Consider the following 13,288-nt stretch of genomic DNA (forward strand, 5'->3'; position numbering starts at 1 on the left):
GAGGCAGAAAGAACTCATTGGAACTCTTTCTGGGCAAATGAGGCTTGGAGTTTCCTTAGGCATAAGATTAATGATAAAAGAACACAATTGTTTCATTAGAGTCTATCTCTGATCAGTGTCTTAATTCATATCTTTTAGGCTGCTTAGTTTCCCCCAACACATATCTCCAGTCTTTAGCCTCAGGAGCATAACTGACTGCCGGTATTCTCAAAGCTAAGTAGGGAAGGTAAATGACTTTTTCCCCTTGTCGTAACATGTAGGCTTTTACTGACTTCACCTGTTTTATTAACTCTTCATCTCCTCTGCCTTTGCCTGGTTTCCTGAAGTCTAAAATCTCTCTGGTTCACTCAGATAGACCCAACCTAGTCTTATGTTGCATTGGGGAAATGTAGTGGCCTTATTGTACTGGGTTGGGCCAGGAATCAAGGAGTCTTTAAATGCAAGCTTTTAACTAATTCCCCTTCCACCTGTACTCCTACCTCTAGGGCATCTAGCCCTTTCTGGGGCCCAACAGAGCAAAATGGCTTGCTTTTGGCTTTTCTCCTCTGTCCCCTCCCTGGTTCCAGATAAATGTCTTTCAACTTTCACAGGTCATGTCATTCTACTTTGCAGCTTCTAAAATGTTTTGAACTCCATCTTTGCTGTTGTCCCCTCTCCAGTTCATTTTGTCTTTTTTTTTTTTTTCCAATCCCCTTGCTCTCATTTTGGTGAGATTTCAGGAGGGATTGAAGATTAATTACTGTGTTTACTTTATCTTATTCAACCAGAAGTCTGCATAATCTTTACTATTCTCATTTTTAATGATTGTGTATTTTAAACATTTATCATACTTTATTCATTTACCTATTTTTGACATGTAGATGACTTCCAATTTATTGCTACTGTAGTCTTGCAAGAAACATCTTTTATACTGACAGTTTTTTTCATGTTAGGTTATTTTCTTTGACTAAGAATAAGGATGTGTATAATTCAGTAATATGTCAGTACTTGAAATCTATGTAATTTTAGTAACCAGTATCACCCCAATAAATTTAATAAAAAGAATAAGATGGATATGTTTAAACATAGCGTGATTTCTAAAAAAGACTACCAATTTTGAATGCCAGGAGGGTATGTGATTATTATATTTATTATATTTATTGTATCCTTGCTAGTTTTACTATATCAAAGTCTTTTTGACAGGCTAAAAATTGAAAGGTACCTTCTTTTATTTGATTAATTTTTAAATATTCAACAGAAACTGAAATAAGTTTATTCTAAAAGCAATGTATTCTACCTTGATTAAATTTTTATTGTGAGCATTTATTACTTTTATAATTTTAAGAAGCAAATTTTATATATTCATTATATTTTAATTGGAAAATAAATAACAATATAAAGAAGAAATTTAATTGCCAGTAACACCACTACCCAGAGGTAGCATTTTGATAATTGTATGTGTGTCAGAGAGGGAGCACACACAGATATATCTGTATAACACACAGACTCTCTAAAAATATTCAAATCATACTATATATATGATATAGGAGCCTGATTTTTTTGTCATTATTATGTGAACATTTTCTCCTGTCATTAATCGTAATTCTGAAACATGCCTAAATTGTTATCTAATTTACTATATAGATATACCGTTAAAAACATTCTGTAATCCTGGAGATCATGGCATGTAATGCTGTGAAGTTATAACCCACAATTTATATAAGAAGATTGTGAATATATCAGCTGTTTCTAAGAGCTGTCCTTTTTTGCTATACTCTGCTCTATGTCCTTATCTTAAAATTTTAACTTGTTAATAATTCTTGCTCTCACATTTATTCCCAATTGGTATATATTAATTCTATCTAAGCTAATAAAGTTTGTGGCTTATAGTTTATTATATGTATGACATCTGTTTTTTTTAATTAATGTTAATTTTGTGCTCTTTAGTTTATGAGCTCCTTTGGGACAATTTAGACTCTGAAGTTTTCATTTTTCTTGAATATTATCTTACAATAGAGTATCTGGGGAAAATAGTACTACCAAAGTGCTTTCAACATTGATGTGACTAGAATTTAACTCAAATCTGCTTCTACATATACTGGAAGAACTGAGAGAAATTTCTTATATTTAGTATAAACCAAAGATAAAACTCAGTATTCTCCACACATACATATGCATATGTGTACATTTTTTAAAATGTTATTTCTTGAATACATGCTCATTATTCAAAATGCAAAATAGTATAAAAAGATATACATTGGAAAATCTAGGTCCTATCCCATCCTTGTCTGTTCTATACATTTCCCCTTCTCCATGTAGGTAATTACTTTTCTTAGTATTCTTTATGTTAATATAAATAAAAGATGAATATATATTCTTATTTTTCCCTCTTATTCAAAAGATAGTATACTATATACAATGTTGTTTACCTTGTTACTTTCATTTAATTATCTTGGAGAGCTTTCTGTAGATAATAAGCAAGAGATCTTGCTTATTATTTTTTTAAATAGCTCTTTAGTGTCTAGTTGTATAAATGGTTTATTTAACCATTCTCCTATAGATGAACACTTGGCTAACCGAAGTATTATTTTTAATGTATGTTTTTTAAACTCCTTCAGGTGGATATGGACAAGAGTGGTGAAATGCGACTTATAGAACTGGACGAATCTTTCAAAAGTGAACATACTGTTTTTGTAACACCACCTGAGATCCCCCATCTACCCAATGGTGAAGAACCCCCTTTACAGTACAGGTATTCAAGAGGCAGAATGTTTGAGATTGAAAGAGAGAAGCAATCCATCATCTGTGACGTAGCTTTCTAAGGACTGGTATTTTCAAAAATTCAAATTTACAGATCCCTAATTTTTAGGTGGTAAGCAAGCTTATCCCACATCCATTATTAAGTTTTGAGGTATAAAAACAAAAAATTTGCATAATATAGACTTGGGAATGGGAAGCTCTCTCTATATCTGCACACGTATCTGTTCTCATGTTGATTAAATTCAGTTAGGATCCCCATCCCACTAAAATGCAGCATTTTTGTTACAGAATTTTGATTTTTATTTCTCACTAAAACTGGTTTTCTCACTGTTACTTCCTCCCCCCACACACATTGGTTAATGTAACTTTGATTTACAAGTAATTATATCAATTTAGAGTTAACATTTGTGGCCTTGATTTGGATGATATAGTTTTTTAGGCTATAAATTTGTCCGTGAGATTTTATTTTAAGTGGTGGAAATTTAGAACTCTTGGAATTAATGATTGTCAATTTAGGAAACTTGGTCAGACACAGCGTTAAATGCTTGGTATTTAGTCTTGAATGATACATTGTCCCTGCCTTCATGTCTAGGGGGAAAGAGACAAGTTCTGAGCATAGGAAATAAAGGTTATGATAGAGGTAGACTTATTATGCATCTAGGTATACATTATACGTATCCATTTATTATATACTAGAGGTAGTTTCCACTATATATTTATTTTACTTAAAATGATGTTTCCTTTTAGATTTTAAATTATTTTTTATTCACCAATACTACTTTCTTACTTTATTTAAAGATTCTAAAACCATTTCACACCTATCACTTATTGTCAGTTTATTATTTTCATTGAAAAAGAGTTTTTCAGGACACCCTTATTTATAACCTGGATTAAATTTTACCTTTTACAGATGAAAAAATGGTGTAACAGATGTTTGTGAATGTTGATTAATTCATAGGCCACTTGATTCCTGTTCTTTTCATCTATTTATGTTACTCGTATTACTTTTTAAAAATCTGTCTTTTGTCAAAGATACTTAAAATATTTCTTCTAATTTCTCTTTTCTTTTTCTTTCTAAGCAAACAAACCTAGAGTTAAGTTTGTTTGCCTAGGAAGAAATAAAGATCTCATTTCTTTGATCTCTTTTGTACATTATACTTCTTAGACTTCTTTTGGTATATTCACTAATATACTTGTGTTTTTCTTTCTGTGGTTTGGTTTTAACTTTTTAATTTAAATTTTACTTTTAGATTTAGTTCTTTAATAAGGAAATTGCTTAGCTTTAAAAGTTCCCATTTTTTAAAGAATCTAAGTCATTTTTTTTCCCTTGAGACTACCCAATATGATTTTGGTGTAATCATATCTATCGTTGGAAAAACAACTTAAAATAAATGTCTTTATTGAATGCAGTGGATCCTCTTAATAAAAGATTATTTAAATACTTACATTGTCTGTATAAAAGGATATGACAGTAAGTTTCCATAAGATACACAGAATATTTTTATCACACCATGTACATACAATGGTTTTTTTTAAGAGACATAGTTTTTCTGAACTTCTTTGCTATTTTATTCCTATTTAACATTCAGTCATTACCAATATTTTCTTATTCTACTGAATTTGCCTATAGTAATATATAATATAGTTTATCATCTTTTATTATAGTTTTCTTTTTAGTTATTTAAAACTATTTATATGCCTTTAAGAATATTATAAAGTAGGTTAAGTTTGTTGCTCAGGAGTTTCTTCTGTTTTTTTTAGCTTGTCTTTTTCTTAGCTGCCGGTACCTTTTAAATTCCCAAACACCTTCCTCCAGCATTCAGATTAAGCCCACCTCCTCACAGAGCTACCCATTCTAATCTTTTCTTCCTCTTCTCCAACCTCTTCAATTTTAAATGAGGCCCTGAACCTGCTAGCTAACCTGATAAATCAATTCATGATAATAGGAGAGCTTGTCTTGTTATGTTATATATTTTTTGCATTTTTTAAAGAGGCATGTTCTACAGTAATATGTTAATCCAAAGCAGTAATATTAATGACTGTCCTATTCAAGAGTATTGATTTGGTGGGCCCTTTACCAACTATCATATTATTTGACATGTTTGCTATATATTTACATTAATATTAAGAAAATTTGCTTGAGTTACTTTGTAGTTTGAAGTCAGTTCAACAAAATTTAAATGTGTTTCACTTTTTCCCCAAAATATATATGCTTAAGTTTATATTTAGCTATTACATTTCTAAATATTATAGTAAAAGCAACATTAGTATGAATATTTGTTGAGTATATATTGTAGTCTGCTGAAGAAACATAGTTAAAATTAATTCTAAAGTTAAGAAGTTATTGGTCATAAATTTTTTTAGCTTATAACCAATATTATCATCTGTGTGTACTTGAGATTTTTTTTTTTCTTTTCAAAAACAGCTATAATGGATTTCCAGTTCTTAGGAACAATTTATTTGAGAGACCTGAAGGATTTCTACAAACACGAAAAAGCAAATTGCCTTCAAAATCAAGTAGTCCTAGTAGTCCTTCTCCCATGTTCAGAAGAACAAAACAGGTGCTTTATAATTTTGCATTCTTCATGTAATCAAATATTAGAACAAAAATAAATGATACTCATTCTTCATTAATATACTTTACTACCTCATATGTAACTATTACTAGATTATTATGTTCCCTAAAGCATTCTGAAGATAATTTGAAGTAAACCAACTAGAAAAACACAAGTAAAAAATTAACTAGTTCTTGTCTATGGCCATGCCACCCTGAACAAGCCTGATCCCGTCTGATCTTGGAAGCTAAGCAGGGTTGGGCCTGGTTAGTACTTGGATGGGAGACCACCTAGGAAGACCAGGTACTGTAGGCATAAAAAATAAAAAATAAGGGATCGTAAGCTGACAAGGTCCTTGCAATCTGTGAGGTCAACCAAGGGTTGCCTCGCCTTAAAAAAAAAAAAATTAACTAATTCTTTTATCCTAGAACTTTATTTTATATGTTGTATAATACAAATTCAAGCAGAGGCTTGACTATATAGATTATAGACAGATTTTGTTAGGGAAACATTATAAAAGCATGTGACTTGTTCAGCATTTAGTTAAATAAGGATGCTTACGTGTGTTAATTAATGAAGTCCTTGTCTTTTTTTTTGTAGGAAATTAAATCAGCTCATAAAATTGCCAAGAGGTATTCTTCCATTCCTCAGATGTGGTCTCGGTGTCTACTGCGTCATTGTTATGGATTGTGGTTTATTTGTCTCCCAGCTTATGTGAAAGTATGTCATTCAAAAGTCAGGGCTCTGAAAACAGCATATGATGTGCTTAAAAAAATGCAGTCAAAGAAGATGGATCCACCTGATGAGGTAACAATTATTCTTTAACATGCATTATTTTATTCTAGATTTATGTACATAGATATTTTGTTTCTATATACTTTTGAACTTACTGTGTTTCAGGTGTGCTACCGCATTCTTATGCAGCTCTGTGGACAGTATGATCAGCCAGTGCTTGCAGTTCGAGTGCTTTTTGAAATGCAGAAAGCTGGTATTGACCCCAATGCCATCACTTATGGTTATTATAATAAGGTAATTACTTTCATTAATGGAGAAAGAGTATGACTTTTGTGATTATATAACCTTTAATGGCAGAAATCATTGTTGCAAGGGTTCTTTGGCATTGATTTTAGAGTATCTAAAATATATTTAGTAAATCAAGTTAAAACTGTTGTGCTATTTTGTGTTATACAGTCTACTTAGATACTCTTTAGTTTGACTCTAAAGCCAATGTGTTCATTTATAAAAATTTTTATACTAATTATTTTATTTTGTTAAACAGGCTGTTTTGGAAAGTACCTGGCCTTCAAGAAGTCATAATGGCTATTTTCTTTGGACAAAATTAAGAAACGTTGTTTTAGGAGTAGCACAGTTCAAAAGAGCTTTAAAGAAACATGCACATTTATCACAAACAACTCTCTCAGGTGATTAAAGATTTTTAAGGGATATATGTGTTTTACTTTTTCTTTAAAGTTAATGGACCAGTTACACTTTACAATTTTTAGAAATTTAAAATACTTTCAAAATATCGAATGTTTTCTAGTTTTTATTGCCATTAAGCAAATTCTGATATTGGAGTATTCGTCACATTTAAAAAACACAAAATTTCACTTTTTTCTTGTAAATTAAACTATCAACCATTAATATTCATTAATAACTCACAATATGGTTCTTTGTTACAACTGTATTTTGTTAATTATCTGGCACTTTTCATGTTCTGTATTAGTAGATATTAGTTTGAGCAACAAACTAATGTATCTTTGGTATCTCCCTGAGTAGTAAAATGCTGTCAAATTGTGTTCTTAAGCAGATGGCAGTGACCTGGATGCTGTTAGTCATGGCAGCATGGATAGTGGTCATGGGACACACACTGTGGAGCAGGCACCTTTTAATACAAGTTTAATCAAAGTATATGCTACTGATGATAGATCTAGTACAGGTTTGTGTGTGCTTATGTATACATTTATTACAGTACATTTTAAAAATTAGATTTGCTAGCTTGTTGTTTTTAGATTTTAATTTTCAATGATGTATTTGTCATTTTTTTAATTATATATGTTAGGTACTTGATTTGATGTTGTATTTAATAACTATATGCAGTTTTATTCATTCTTTATTTGAATATAAATGACAGTTTAAGAGAGTTTATTCAAGTATTTAACCCATGATAATCCAATTCTCTCTGGATGGCACACAGATCTCTTTATTATATCACTTTCTTAGGATAAATTCTTTGTAATTATGAAAATGTTATTAGAGTTTAAAAAAAAGAAACTTGTAGGCCTGATCTGAGTTAATAGTACTATATCAATATCAATTTCCTATCTCATTTAAGATATTATTGGGAGAAGTTGAGTAAAGGGTATACAAGAACTCTTTGTACTGTATTATTTTTGCAACTCCTTATGAGTCTTAAACTATATTAAATTAAAAGTAATGAATAAAAAAATTTAAATATATATAAAATTTTTAGCATTCTAGAACTGAAGATGGCATTAATTTTATTAAAATATAAGATTTGTACATAATCTTTCTGCAATATTAAAACTGATACATTTTTAAAATTTATTACTTGAATAATTCTTTTCATTATTACATTAAAAAAATTACACATGATTATCAAATATAAGAGCAACCTCTTAATGGACACAAATTTTAAATTTAAAAATCCAAGCATTAATAATAAAATATGAAGTTTTCTATCTCTGCAAATGATAACATGATTTTGGTCTGTTTTATGCCTACTTTTAAGAGTAATAAATATAAGCTAATTGTGTTGAAATATAATTTTTATAGTTATTCTTCTTTGGCTGATTTTATTTCTTGGTCATACAATGTGAATTTAGTAGTTATAGTAGGCATCCTCAGGCATTCTCTCTTAAAAATTAAGAAATCTATCTTATGTTTCACTATGGCTTTTAAAAAATTATCTTAAAGCAGTGCAGAACCTAATAAAAGCATGAATTAACATTAATATTATCTTCACATTTTTAACTTGTAGTTTCTTTGGGAATAGAGCTGAAAATTTGATTAGAAAAAGTACAAACTCAAAAGTATAACAAAGATATTAAAGTAGATACCTAGCGATACTTAATACAGTCTCGTTAGGTAGTACTTTATAAGTTCATAAAACCATTCCATATATAGTCTCTCATATGATCATATCAACCTTGTGTATTATAAATCTTGGAATTTGAGATCCAAACAAAAAGCTTATTTGGTTTACTTAAAATTATATCTGCTAAAGTACAGAACTAGGATTCAAAATTTTGTCTTGATGCTAATTGAGTGAAAATAATTTGCTGAAAATTACAGAAATCTTCTTTTACACAGCGATTTATAATGTATTAGAAATTTTCTCTTATCAGTGTAACTTGCTTTTCTTAACAATAACTTTAACATTAGATTTTTTTTCTCATTCCCATGTATTTGTACTCGTGCAATTCAGTAATCATTCAATTGAATGTTCAGAAAAAATAATTATCTATAAATCTAAATAAATCCTTTTTTTCTTTTTTTTTTTTTGATAAAGTCATTTAGACATTCAGCTTCAGTGCTCTATGTGTAAATGTTCCATTGCAAATTCCCTGCAGATTTTTCTTCTTCATTCCTTAGTTGGAACTTAGACTTTCACCTAGACAAGGCTTCTATAAAGAATGTCAGGTTTGTCTAGATAGTATTGTGAATGTACGTAGTTACTTTTGACTGCAGTATGGAGACAAAAGTAAATTATTTTGTGATTATTCCATTCTTATATTAATAGAGATAGGGGACTCTAATGCTTTCAATTGAAAGTTACCCAGAAAATTTTCTATAAGTAAGTCCAAACATTAATGTGTTGCTCCTAATTCCAGTTCTCACTAAAGAAGTTTATGATAAACAGCATAGGGGTATTTTTCTTTTTTTTTTTTTTTCAGGTGGCCAGTCTGATCTTGGATATAATTCATTATCTAAGGATGAAGTAAGAAGAGGGGATATATCTACTGAGGACATTCAAGAAGAAAAAGATAAGAAAGGAAGTGATTCTAGCTCTTGTAGGTGTTATTTAAGTTGATATTGTATAAAATTGGGAACTTATAGTAATAGAAAATACAAATGACTTTAAGTATAAAAATACCAATTTTATTTTCCACTTTCCCATTATAATTCCGTTTTCCTCCCATTGCAAGCTCTCTTCACCACCAAATATTCCAACATAACAAATTTTCATGTGTGAAGTGTATAGTCTCAGTGGCACAACTCCTCTCCAATCAAATAGTACTCTTCTTGTAGTAGAAATATATAGTTCTTAAAACAACCAGTTTTTTTCTGAGGCTTAATAATACTTTTATTTAATGCTTTTGTTAATGGTCTGTGACTTATATTTTCCTTCTTCCTTCCTCCTGTCAAAAACAGTGTTTCACAATGAAAGAAGAAATAGAAAATGTATGGATAGACCTCATTCATACATGACTAGTACTTAGTAATTTGATACACACCTTGAGGCCTCAAATCAGTTGGAATCACTTATTTGTAATTGACAAGTAGATATAGACGTGTTCAATATTTTATCACCAATTTTGAGATAGAAATATTTAGAAATAAAAGCTTCTTTTTATGCCTCTTATGATCTATAGAGATTTCATTTTATCAATTTCATTTTAATCTTTACAGTGTCGGAGAGTGAGAGTGCAAAAGGAAGTGCTGATTGTCTTCCTAAGCTCAATTACCAAAGTTCTTCCAGTATAGTTCGCCTCAGTGGTACAAACAACAACAATGCTGATAAAATAGCAGGAGAAAGCACAGGTGAGTTGAATAGTGTACCTCTGTTATGTACAGAATGCCATATCTGTAATTCTAGTGGATATTTATTTTTTATGTGTTAATTCTCCAGGGTTATTTTTTTAATATATTTGTGTAGCCTCTCATGGTATAGTTTAGTAGCTTGAATTCTATATTTTGTAGTATCCTTTGTTCAAGCTTTTATTATAACAAAGTGTAGGGACAAACTTATGAGCTACATACTATTTTTTGAGTTTGGACTATTGGGACTTTTTGGAAGGGGGAAGTGGAAGCAATTGCAATGATCAGTCTGAGTGTACCATATACCTCGCCAATTTTTAAATGAAGCATTTAGTTCCTTAGTCTTCATATCATTCCTTTTTGTTTGTTTTTTTTTTCCAGAAGCAAAAGGATAGTCTTTCAGATAGTTTAGGTAATAATACCTAATATTTTTTCTTTTCAAGGTGCTTTTTATATATTATTTTATATTAATACAGCAATGCTTATGTTAGTAAGAGGGGATATTAGTACTTTTTTAAAGATGTCGGCAAGTCGCATAAATTAGCTACTCAATGGAAAAGTCAGTTTAGGATCCAGAATAATACTTGGTCTCACAAATTTTTCAACAGACCATTTTGTGGGGAGGGGATAAATGGACAGAAGATTCAGAGTTTCTAGTGTAAATAGTCTGATCACCCAATTACATTATTTTATTTTTGTATTAGCTCAGTTCTGCAGCATATTACAATCTAAACAAATATTGAAAGACTTCTGCTTTTAAGGCTGAAAGGTCTGTTTGTAAATGGCCTTAGTATAATGCGTTTATTTTTCTGCAGCATAGTTAAATATGCCTCTAGCTCAGGGGCAGGCATACTATGGCCTGTGGGCCAAATTGGGTCTGCAGCCTCTTTTTGCAAAGACCCATGAACTAAGAATGGGTTTTACGTTTTTAAATAGTGAGGGAAAAATCAAAAGAATAATATTTTGGGACACATGAAAATTATATGAAATTCAGTCTTCAGTGTTCATAAACAAAGGTTTATAGGAACACAGCCATGTTCATTCATTTACATATTGCCTATGGCTGCTTTTCACTATAAAGTTAAAGGATCTGTAGCTGTCTTACTTTGCATTTCTTTAGATAATTGTTAGATAATTGTTATAACTTAAACATTAAAAGTGCTTTATTTGTTATCATGGAATTGCTTTACAGCCATTTAGTCCTTCCTAATCATTGTCTAATTAGAACTCTTAATAACTTGTCTTTGGTGGTCTTTGCTTTCTTTATTGTTCTTTCATTACTGTCTCTTCATGCTTGCTTTTTTCTTAAGATCTGCTTTTATGAACTTTCTATTTTAATATGATTATAAACAGTAATTAGCATCTGACTCATCATCTGGCTTTTGGTTTTGGTTTTACCCTATGCTTAACAAGTCAACTTTTTAAAGTCTGTAATAGGTATCCTAGGTGTGAAATATAGTTGTTAGTTTATCTTTAAGATTTTTGGCATGAATATGTTTCTTGTATACTAGTACATGCTATGATTCAAAGCATTTTTCAGGTTTATTTATGTTTTGTAGTACTATATATGTATGTATCTAACAGCTTTTAAAAGATACGGAAATAACTAGAAATATTTTAATGTTTAATGAGATTTTGAAATACAGTCACCACCCTATAGTTACGTTATGATTATCTTGAGAATTTAACTTTTTAACTATTATTATTAGTTTCAAGTATACAGTACATTGGCTAGACATTTATACAGTTTATAAAACAATCCCCCTGATTGCTTTTCTCTCCGCTGCTCTACACCTAGCCATTACATTAATGCTAACTGCATTACCTATGCTGTTCTCTCCTTCCCCATGACCATCTATTAACTACTAATTTGTACTTTAACCCTTCACCACTTTCTCTCAACCCAACCCTCCTCGCCCTCTGGGTGTCACTAGATTGTCCTCTATATTTATGAGTCTGCTTTTCATTAGTTTGTTCTTTTTGTTCTCTAGATTCTGCATATAAGTGAAATCATACGGTGTTTTTCTTTCTCTGTCTGACTTATTTCACTTAGCATAATAACCTCTAGGTCTATCCATGTCGTTGCAAATGATAGGATTTCTTTTTTTTTAATGGCTAAGTAATATTCCATTGTATATGTGAACCATAACTTCTTTATCCAATTGTCTGTTGATGGGCATTTAGGTTGCTTCCATATCTTGACTATTGTAAATTGTGCTGCCATAAACATAGGGGTGCATAGATCTTTACAAATTATTGCTTTGGATTTTTTTTGGATAAATACTCGGAAGTGCAGTTGCTGGATCAAAAGGTATATCCATTTTTAAGTTTTTGAAAATTCTCCAGACTGTTTTCCATAGTGGCTGTACAAATTTGCAATCCCACCAACAGTGTATGAGGGTTCCCTTTTCTCCATATTCTCACCAACACTTGTTCTTTGATTTACTGATGATAGCCATTCTGACAGGTTTTAATTTGTATTTCTCTGATGATTAGTGACCTTGAACACCTTTTCATATGTCTATTGGCCATCTGTATTTCCTCTTCGGAGAAATATTTGTTCAGATCTTCTGCCCATTTTTTAATAGGATTGTTTGTTTTTTTGTTGTTGAGTTGTATGAGTTCTTTAGCTATTTTGGATATTAACCTCTTGTCAGATGTATCATAAGTGAATATCTTCCCCCATTCAGTCAGTTGTCTTTTCATTTTGATGATGGTTTCTTTTGCTGTACAAAGAGAACTTAACATTTTGATAAATGTAAATGGAGTTACTGAGAGTTAAACCACAAGAAATTTTACTCTGAAATATGAAAACATAACTCTGAAATATTTTTTAAGCCTAATTCTGATTTTAGTATGTTTTAACTTTTTATCTTTAGCTACCATATTTAGCTATAATATGTCATATTATATTATACTACATTATATCATGGGTTGGTATTTGTAGCAGATGTTTCTCAGCAGACAATATTCATTAAGTAATTATTTTTTGAGCTCCTACTTTATGCTACCATATGCCAGGTGCTACTAGGGATATAATGATGGCGGGGGATAAAGAAACATGGTCTCTGCCTTTATAGAGAAAGCAAGTGGGAGGGATGGGAAAACATTAATCAAATAATAAATAAATGTAAAAATACTCTGAGATTAAATATTGTGAAGAAGAGCTATAAATTGCCACAAGAACATATAATAGAGAGACATGTTCTGGGTTT

General features: G+C 30.6%; 1 protein-coding gene and 1 non-coding gene across 2 annotated transcripts in view; both read left to right on the forward strand.

Moving 5' to 3' along the window:
• Positions 1-13,288, forward strand: part of DENND4A (DENN domain containing 4A) — a 67,106-nt gene that overhangs the window by 33,449 nt on the left and 20,369 nt on the right. Inside the window, exons 11-18 of the mRNA XM_011363462.2 lie at positions 2,598-2,731; positions 5,165-5,300; positions 5,895-6,101; positions 6,195-6,323; positions 6,574-6,715; positions 7,099-7,230; positions 9,209-9,325; positions 9,945-10,076. Coding sequence (XP_011361764.2) covers positions 2,598-2,731; positions 5,165-5,300; positions 5,895-6,101; positions 6,195-6,323; positions 6,574-6,715; positions 7,099-7,230; positions 9,209-9,325; positions 9,945-10,076 — 1,129 coding nt within the window. The remainder of the gene's footprint in view (positions 1-2,597; positions 2,732-5,164; positions 5,301-5,894; positions 6,102-6,194; positions 6,324-6,573; positions 6,716-7,098; positions 7,231-9,208; positions 9,326-9,944; positions 10,077-13,288) is intronic.
• Positions 5,491-5,609, forward strand: LOC111742036. Its single transcript, XR_002781162.1, has one exon. It is a non-coding gene; the product is annotated as a 5S ribosomal RNA (ribosomal RNA).

The sequence above is a fragment of the Pteropus vampyrus genome, unplaced genomic scaffold, assembly GCF_000151845.1.
Source record: "Pteropus vampyrus isolate Shadow unplaced genomic scaffold, Pvam_2.0 Scaffold85, whole genome shotgun sequence".
In the NCBI taxonomy this organism is placed as follows: domain Eukaryota; kingdom Metazoa; phylum Chordata; class Mammalia; order Chiroptera; family Pteropodidae; genus Pteropus; species Pteropus vampyrus.